Source organism: Cicer arietinum, chromosome 4 (assembly GCF_000331145.2).
Source record: "Cicer arietinum cultivar CDC Frontier isolate Library 1 chromosome 4, Cicar.CDCFrontier_v2.0, whole genome shotgun sequence".
Lineage (NCBI taxonomy): Eukaryota > Viridiplantae > Streptophyta > Magnoliopsida > Fabales > Fabaceae > Cicer > Cicer arietinum.
The window spans coordinates 9448853-9458931 of NC_021163.2; the positions used below are offsets into that span (position 1 = coordinate 9448853).

The window sequence follows — 10079 nt, forward strand, 5'->3', positions numbered from 1 at the left end:
TTATACATACTAAAAAATGAAATTTCAAAATTTTATGAAGACTACAAATTTATTTACTCCAAACTAAAATAAATTACTTACACAAAGATTAATAAAATCAGTTTATTTAATTAAAGTGAAAGGCATTTTAAGAATAAAGACCTTAAATAAGATAAGTTAGGTAAAAAATTGTTTATAATTCAAATAAAAAAACATTATAATTTTTTTGTGCTTAGACTTAAGCTTAGAAAGGTAAAGATTGTGGAAATTCGAGAAACGAATAGTTATTTAAAAATTAATTTAGCGTGATTTAGTTCAGAATTATTATTTCTTAATATACATACCAAAATCTTAAAATATCAAAATTTTGGAGAGAAAAAAATGATACCCAAAAAAAATAAATTTGACGAGGGGATAATTCATATAACACTATATTGTCGGTATGGAGTACCCACGTTTTGTATTGGAATGAAAGAATTCTACCATACGAATTCGACCAGATTTGGAGAAATTATTAATTTTAAATATTTATATGATGAAAATACTAAAAAATGGAGCTTAAATTCAATTCACGAGAAAATAACTTTCAATTAATCATGTTGGTACCAAGGTCACTCAATTTAGATGATACGAGAGTTAAATAAAAAATAAATAAATCAAACGAAAATTTAGATGAAACAAGTCTCTTAACAAGTGTTTCATGTTCAATTCTGATCCTAGAATGCAATATAGCTTAATTAAAACTCTTAGAAAGAGTTTGCTACCTATCATTGAGCTTTTGTCAATGTATATATGTTTTATAAAAATTGAACTATACATTTAAGAAGGTAACATTGATCAGATAAATAACTTACAAGTGTAAAAGTATTAAAAAAAATCTATATAAACGAACTCATTTAAATTTTTAATGATCACCTTACAGCTGCGACAAATTCGTCGTTTCTGGTATATTATCATGTTTACCTGCTGTAACATGAATGCTGTTTCTTAGTTCTTCAAAAGCCTTCATGCTCTCTGTATCAAAGCCTCCGGCAAACTGAAAACAGTTCTACACTATTATTGGATGCATTATTTTCTTTATTTCAACTATCCACATTATAGTTTCTTTAAGCTATGTTTCAAAGAAAAATTCTTTAGATGTAGTATTAAAAATGTAGTTGCGGGAGAAACAATAATGCAGACTGAATGGTACATATCTCACACAGTTTAGCATGATGTTATTGCATGCACGATGTTATTTATAATCAAATTACATCTATAGATAACCCTGTTATGATATCATATTGAGAATGAAATAGTCCCACATTGTTAATAATGGCTGACACAGACATGAGATGTAATATAAAAGCCCAAGAGCCATTTTAATTTAGACACACAGCCTTGTGATGAACACATAGCGAACTATTCTTTCGCCTTTTACTAAAGAATACCGTGTGTTCATCATATAATGAGGCATCTGTCAATTTTTGGAAGGGTTTCTTCTTGCTGGAAGGAGCCCTCAAATTTAGTTCAAATATTGTGTTTTAAATCTTGCTGGCATGATCTTGTCAGCTTTTTTTTATACAACATGGAATGATTATTATTTGTAGTATTTTAATCTTTAATTTATTAATTTGAACATACACTTTTGTTAGTGGGTTATTTTTAATGTATAAGAAATTCTAATGTATATGATTTAATTATTAATTGCAGGAACTATTTTACCCTATCAAAATTCTATAGTATGAGATTTAGTTACAGTTTAGCTGGTTCAGTATATCTATAATACAAAATCATTTTATGTTTTATGACTTATCTTAAAGTGATAATATGAATCATCAGCATGAACAAGTGAAAAAAGAGACTAAAATTACCTGATGAACACGAAAAGCAAAGCGTACGCCTTGCAGAATTAAAAACTCTCTTGTTGGCTCCTCTTCAGGTCCAGATAGTATATCAAGTTCAGATGCAATACACTTCATATACTTGTTTGCCAGTTGAACAGAAGAAAGCTTGATCTGCAATGGGAGAGTTTATGAGCAGCAGCAGCAACCCATTTGATACAATCAAACACAAGCAAGCATCAATACAAAGTCAACGGTGTTACTGTAATCGGCTTGTTTTGCAGCTGTATTACACTTCATGCGAATTGCAATACACAAATAGCTTAATATTAGCAAAATGATGGCTACTATTGGATATATAATAAAATTTTAATTTCGAAGGAACATCAAATAATGGCCCCGAACTAGTCCTTTGTGTAAAACTAAAATAGTTTAAGATTAGAAGCATACCTTGCCAACAACTCCGGAATCTAATAGCCAATTTACTGGTATTCCAAACTCCTTGTACCGTGAAATGGCCAAATCTCGTGTTCGTATGAGTGCATATACACTGTGCTCTACCCTAGAAATGAAAACAGAAGAACATGAAAGAACTAGTTTGAATCTACATCATTAAAGCAGGTATACCGAAAAAAGCCATATTCCTTTACGAGTAAGAAACTTTCTAGATTGAAACCGTACAATAATGTCCGCCAAGTCTCAGCTTCCTAAGCTAGTATTTATGGTACAAAAGAACTATAATATATAAAAAGATGCTTACTTTTCAAGCAATGAGTACATTTTCTGTAAAGCAACTTCACATGGGAGTTTAGGATCATCGATGAAGGTGGAGACCTGCTTCTCCAATTTCATGAGATCCTGATATTCAAAAGACGCCTCCCTTAGTGCATCTGCTTTCCCTTCAGGCCAATCGAAGTGCTTGAGAACTGCTCGTTCATCAACCTTATATAACAAGGAATAAAAAGAAAATGAGTACAATGCAAAAAGCAATGGATATAACGTTGCAAACGAGGAGGTAAGTTTCCATGTATTTATGCAAAACATTGGATGAGAAAATGAGGTCAAAAGAGGGCCTTATTAGCATGATGGTGTGTAATTCCATCTTGAAAATCCAAATTGGTGCAAATGAAAAGGTATTTACAATTTGAATGGATTAGCTTTGAAGCATGTTTATCTATGATGGAAAAGCAATTACACTTAAAAGGCTTACCAGGAAGGAGAGTTCCTCATCTAGCCAGTTCACAAAAGCAACTACATCTTCAACCTTAGAGAACGTGGCTGCTCGAACTTCAGTTGCCAAGGACACAACAAAATCACCTTGTGTTTCTACATCAGCTTTCACCTAGATCCATTAAAAAAATCTAAAATTTGCAATGACCGAAATGCCAAGATTCTAAAAGAATATCTATCACAGAAGGAAAATATTAACATACAGCTAAAAGAAATGATGATCTATTCTCAATTTCCCCAATCATGTTGCTCTTGGCATCAGTTGCATTAGTTGTTGAAGAAATTAGTGATGAGGCCTCCTTCTTTACCTTCCGTTTCATCAATGATTGATAAAATTCAACAAGTTCGGGAGCCCTTTTAACTTTGTCATCACTAACTGTTCCACTTAGTCCACCTGGTGGTGGCGGCGGTGGTGGTGGTGGAGGGGGAGAAGGCGCAGACAGAGCATATGGTGTTATACCATTGGAAGAATTTGAAACCGGAGCACCATCAGATGGTTTAGGAGGTGGCCGAGCCACCCTTGGAGGCCTTTCCTCAACATGGAGAAGCTTCATCTTGCTAATGGCTTGACTATCAAAATTGTTCCCATCTTCAGATTGATCATTTAAGCCAACAGAAACATATACCTTCTCATTTACTCGAGTAAGTTTTGGTTGCAAAGATACCGATCTCTCTTGTTCAGCCTTGGTAATATTGAGGTTTGAATTATCACCAAACTTCTTCCCTCTTGCTTTCTCAGCCTTTTCCTTAAGCTGTTTCTCCCTTGCTAATGCCAATTTATGGAGGTCTTTATATGCAGGATATTTTTCGTCGAGAGACCTGTCAACTGTCTTAGACATCAATTGGAAGGAAGACGAAACAGAATCCAGTGAGTCACAGGATGAAACTTTTCTCATGCTTGGAAGAGACGGAGTATCAGGCGATTGAGTATGTTCTTGATCCTTCTGCCCAAAGGTAGTAGTTATTGCTACAGCATCAGCAGCATTCTTTAGCATCAAGGTTTCGAGTGTACTCCGCGGTCTATAGCTCATACTTATCCTGCTAGGAGAGTCTATTGAAAGAGCTCTGGCTGGTGATGAAAGAACACTCGAATCATCTTTGTTTTTATTCCATTTCTTTAACTTTTGGATTAAGCTAGTTTTCTTACTAAGATTACTATATTTGTTAGTATAGCTATCGATGGATGGAATGTCAAGATCTTCACTGCCTGGTGAAGAGGGATCATGTGACAAGTTGCTTTCAAGATCTGTATCACCTTGTCCGCGCTCCGAATTAGCATATTCTAACATTAGCTGTTTAGCCTTCTCTTGTGATTTTGGGCTAAGACTGTTGTTTAGATCACATGCTGATGATTTCCCTAAAGGTGCCTTGTAATTCCTGAGTTCATATCTCAAGCAGGCGTTGACCCAGCGAAGGTAAACAAGTTCTTCAACTTCACTGAACCTATTCATCTGGAGTCCTTCAACTTGCTTTTGCAGGTCTTCATTTGCATGCCTTAGCCTACCAACCGCTGATTTTGCCTCGGCAACGATTTCAGTCTGCAATTCAAGGCAATGCATATTAAAATTAAACTGCACTCGTTACATATAAAAGATACAAATCTCATACATAATATGTCGCTGTCATGAAAGAAGTATACAATTATTTTTCAATATTTATTTCAATTTTAAAAGCATACATTAGTTCAATTATGATCAATTCTTAAATATTGATTTCACGCATCAGTTTATTGAAGGATAGAAGTAACTACTATAGGACACTGACCTCAGTGATACTGCATAGTTCTGTAATTCTAGACTCAGCAGCATTAAGTTTAACAGTTAATTCTCGCTTCTCGTGTTGAAGTTCTATGCTTCTTCTCTTAAGCTCAACAACTTCAATCTCTAAGTCATTCGCAGTCTTCAATTTCTTTTCAATCTCAGGACCTTTCTTTGCAGCTCCTTCTTCTTTTGCTTGTAGACCAGAAACTTTTTGTTTAAGCAACAACAACTGGCCTTTCGTCTGGCTAGCAGCGAACTCTATCTGCCTTTGCAGCTCCTTGATCTTGTTTCTCGCCACCTCAAGTTCTCTCTCGGCTGAAGCTTCATGTGTGAGATCTTCTTGAAGTTTATTATTCTCTTCCTGCAAGGACTTAATGGTCATATGAAGCATATCTATTTCAACAGTTTTAAGTCTCAACTTCCTTTGTAACTCCTCAATGTCCGGTACATGTTCCTTCAAACCATAATAGTCAAACAATTCACCTTCAAGTTTCACTTCCCTATCCTCAAGTTCCTTGACTAAATTTCGCAACCGATCCAATTCACTATACGTTTTCGCCGTTTCAGTTTCCTTATCTCCGACTTTCTTGGCCTCATCATCGGTCGTGTCAGCATGTAACGGTAACTCAATCTGCCGAGATAGAAGGCTTTCGAATTCAGATAGAATATCATCGTCAAAATCATTAGCTAGGTTCATTATGTTGCTAATTAACTTAATCCCCTCTTCTTGCTCTTCTTCTTCTTCTTCTTCTTCTTCTTCCTTCTATATCAAAATATATTGCAAAAGATAAAGAAAAGTTCAGACAAACAAATATACGAAAGAAATCATCATAATTCATAACCATAAAAACAAAATAGAATCTAATAATTTCATCTAATTATACTCTCTCTACCTCTTTCTGGTTGAGACCATTAACAGAACAAGTGGACTGCTTCTGTTGCTCTGTGCCCTCATCTTGATGTTTCCTAATCCTTTCTTCACCATGTTCTTAATGAAGGTGAAGAACATAAAGGGTTAACTTTATTCTATATAATTATCCATAAATATGAAACAAGTAGAGAACTTTTTGTTTATTAACAATTAACTTATCAAAATTGGTGAATTGAAACAAGTACCTGATTGTGAGCCATTCACATTGAGCTTTTGAAATGTTAAGGCTGCAACTGAAGCAGCTATAAGAAGTCCTAACCTAACTATCATGAAGCTATAAGCAAAAGCAAAATCCTAACTAAGCCCATTTCCAAAACCAACTTCCGTAACTGATTTTTCAAATTATTGGAGCTTTGAAAATGAAACCACAGTGACCCAGATTTGGAAAGTTCATTTTCATGCAGAATTCATAGGAAATGTGTAAACTTTCAACTTCACCACCTTTCAGAGAGAAACTACAACCATGTTGATAGTGCAAAACACAAAAGTTTGATACCAAAGTAGCTCAAAGAGATTATTGACAAAAAATCACAAATGGGTTTGGGTTAATATAATTACGTTTAGAAGATCTGAGTGGAATATTTTAGAGTTATACTTAAACACAAGCAAAGGAAGAACATTGATTGAAATTGAAATTTGAAAATAACATTTCTACAGTGAAACTAGAACAAAACAAAGACGTGTTTTTTTTTTTTTTTTGATAAAGAACAAAGACATGTTTCATGTTTGTTTCTCGTTTTAAGGTAAATCTAACTCAATTGTTTTTATGTGTGAAATTAGAACGGGAAAAAATGAGGAATTAGTTTGTTTTGTCTTTATTCTCCATCATTTTCTTTGGATGCCTTTGCCTTTTCGTCCTCCTAATAACGTTGAGGTTATTAGTATTTACAAACTCCAAAGAACCTAATGTTTTGATTATTTTTAGTTATATTCTTCTTTCACCTTTTCAATTATCATGCCAAAATTATATTTTAGAAAGAGAAAGAAAGGGGGATGTGATAAGGTTTTGCATACAAAAAAAAATTAAGAATTTGTTTTTACTAAAAAAATATTCATTATTCAAAATGGTAAAATATATAAAAAACAATACAAATTCAACGCAATTAAACTTATTAAAACGAATATATAAATGTATTTATTGATGTATAAATTAATGATATAAAATGATTACATGTGTGATAAAATTTAAACAATTAAAATATTGCAATAAAATAAAAAACTAAATAGTATTATATTAAGAGAACGAAACAAATTTTTTATTTTAGACGAAGAATTCATAGAAAAATACAAAATAAAAAAATTATTATATTTTGATGGATGAAAAAGAAGAAGAGAAAAATAGAAGACAAGTTGAGAGAAGCAATTAGATTTAATTACACTTGTGAATTTAATAGTAAAAAATCTTGATTCTATATTTCTCTTATATTTTATGAATTTTCAATAATTTCTCTTTATTGATGTTTTTAATAATTAAAGAATTGATAATAAATAATTTTAATATTCAACTCTCCATTTAATGTCCTCCAACATTTGTTCAACAGCCAACTATAATAATACAAGTAAGGCAGATACCGTTGAAACTGCATAATTTTTCCATTCCTTTTGATACGTTTCATAAAATTATGAATACAACAATAAATAATCAAGTCTTTTTTCACTTGGTCTAGGTGAGTTTAATTATAAGGATCAATGATCAATCAATGTTGTATCATGTAGTAATGCAGTATTAAGTTCAAAATCTTATTTGCAATATAAAATCTAATAGAAAAGGTCTTATAACAAAATCCTAATAGAAGACCATACTCTACATACTACAATCTAAAATTAATTATTAAGACAATTCTTAATTAATTAATTTAGTCTTTCGCTTAAAATATGTCTTAATCACACTCAAATACAAGCACATCAATAATTGCAAATAAATTATAAAAAAATTGTTCAAATCAAATGCATTATATTAGGCTAATTTGATAGAATAATATCATAAAAAGGTTGTATGCTTCTTGCTATTGGCAGCGGAGTCACAAATATCATTTTTAAATCAAAGGGGTTCTAATTTGTCTCATAATGTGGAGGATATGAGTTTTCAAGGCAAGTGAGTCCAACTCAACGACAAGCTGTTACATTGCCACATACTAATAAAATTTGATATATTGAATGATAGATGTTATGTAGAGCCCATAAAATTGTAAATTTCAATTTTTCTAACTCAATGATTATGCGCGTAAAGGACTATTTGTTCAATATTATTGAGATTTGTTTATAAAAAGGGTAAACAAATTTACAAAATAAATCGTTATTTTAGTCTTTAAACATATAGAAGCTGTCAATTTAATCTATGATTCTAAAAAAAAAATTAAATTAGACATCGAATTATTAGAATAATTTAAAAAATATATAATTTATTATCATTAAAGTTCATAAAAGATATAATTTATTATAACAAAAATTTATAATTGTTATAATGTCAATTATTAAATTGACTAACATTTAAATGATTTAACGACTAATTCAAATTTTTTATTTAATTAAAAATTAAAATAACGGTATCATATACTTTCATAAACTAAAATAATAGTTTATTCAAAAATTTACACAATCAACAAATTACGATCAATCATATAAATGACTTTATAAGTATATATAACAAAAATCAAATTTTATTAATAATCTAATAATTATGATTCATTCATATTATAAATTAAATTAATGTTTTGGAACTAGAATATGTTTATTATTGTCATATCTGAATATCATTAAGTTTAATATTTTATGTAATAACCCACGTTTGAATATGTAATATTCACTTTAAGTGTGTATATTTATTGATGTTATTTATCATTTCATTTACGGGAAGAAAAAGAATGTTTATCCTGTTGTGTGCTTAATGGAATGGGTTACGTAATACAAACCCAAACTAAGCTCGTTCTTCATTCTTGTCCTTTCGTCAAAAGTAAAAGGTTACCGAATAATTCTTTTTTTGCCTTTTCCACATATGAAAAAATCTTGCATTCGGAATTTGAATCTCATAAGAAGATATCAAGCATATCTATAAAAAACAAAAAATCAATCGTGTCACACTCAATCAGGCTATGAGAATAGACTAGGTCGTCCGACGGGAGTCTATAGCGCCTGACCTACTTAATAAAAATGTTAGACTCAATCTATTTTTAAAGTTTATTTATTTAAATAGGTCGGACTAAGACTTATAAAAAAAACTTATTAGACCTAACAGGTCGGTCTATATATATTTAATTATTTATTAATGTTATTTTTTATTATTATATTAATAATATTATTTCCTATTTTAAATTCTATCAATTAGGCAATCACTCAGTAGTCATTCCATATTCGGTAGCCATTTTATATTTGGTAGTCGTTTCATATTCGGTAGTCATTCAATTAGTCAATAACTCAGTAGTCCTTCCATATTTGTTTGAAAGGTAATAATTGGTGCGTTTGCTTCAGAAAGAAAAAAAAATCTATTATTTGAAACCAATAATTATGTTTTAGGGTTTAAAGGACATTTGTTTCATATTTTTTTTTAAATTATTTAATTAAAAAAAATATTTTGTTTAAAGGTATGAGTAGAACATTTAAATGTTTTAATATGAATAAAGTTTTAAAATAGGCTTCCAGGTCAGACCAGACTTTTAGAAAGGTCAGGTCAGACAGACTTTTAGAAAGGTCAGATCAGACTTTTAAAAATAAGCTTTCAAAATAAACCTTTATTTTGCCAAGTCACTAATCCCTTATGTCTAAATAAACTGTTCTATGGAAAGGACTACTTTAATATAATTTATATTCCTCTATAAATCATGTTAGAATTTAAAAAAAAATAAAAAATACAAAAATATATGTAGCTTTTGGATCAAATATATGTAGCTTTTGTTTATATTTAACATTGTGTTTAAATTTAACATTGGAGGCGTATTCTTTAACAATCCAAACAACATTTATTTAAATCTCTCCACTCCCATTCCAATCCCTCCAACTAGTGTCTACAATTTCCTAGACAATCTAAAGGATAAGCACATCATTGATCAAAAGCATAACGAAACCCTTTTATTTTTTATTTGAACCAACAATAACCAATATCTTAACTTTCTAAACCACCTCCATTTTGGTAGACTCCTATTGTCCAAATAACAATAGATTTCATGTCTTGTCCATGAACAAGCTATCCTCAGCTCAATCACTCTACCCCAACCACCTGCAATTTGCAAATAACACTCCAAACACCCGATGAAAAAGAAAAAGGACGTTCAAAGAATAAATGTTTGAGTAAGTGGCATCATTAATTAGAACCCTTCTATACAGCAAATTATCTATAGAACAAAAAAAACCACATCAATA

The 10079-nt window shown here is 30.9% G+C and overlaps 1 protein-coding gene and 1 non-coding gene across 3 annotated transcripts; one reads left to right on the plus strand and one right to left on the minus strand.

Moving 5' to 3' along the window:
* Positions 1 to 652: 652 nt before the first annotated feature.
* On the minus strand, positions 653 to 6475 carry LOC101495867 (protein CHUP1, chloroplastic). Of its 2 annotated transcripts, none has more exons than XM_004496154.4 (9): positions 5909 to 6475; positions 5686 to 5780; positions 4797 to 5555; positions 3236 to 4570; positions 3013 to 3144; positions 2563 to 2744; positions 2253 to 2364; positions 1833 to 1976; positions 653 to 1015 (listed from the first exon to the last, which is right to left on the minus strand). In XM_004496154.4, exons 1-9 carry the CDS (start codon positions 5991 to 5993, stop codon positions 896 to 898), a joined length of 2964 nt encoding a protein of 987 aa, XP_004496211.1. In that variant the 5' UTR covers positions 5994 to 6475; the 3' UTR covers positions 653 to 895. The 2 variants fall into 2 exon arrangements, with proteins under 2 accessions (XP_004496211.1, XP_073223171.1); XM_073367070.1 differs by having other exon boundaries at positions 4797 to 5552; positions 5909 to 6474.
* Positions 1356 to 1474, plus strand: LOC113786392 (U5 spliceosomal RNA). Its single transcript, XR_003472675.1, has one exon. It is a non-coding gene; the product is annotated as a U5 spliceosomal RNA (small nuclear RNA).
* Positions 6476 to 10079: the final 3604 nt, after the last annotated feature.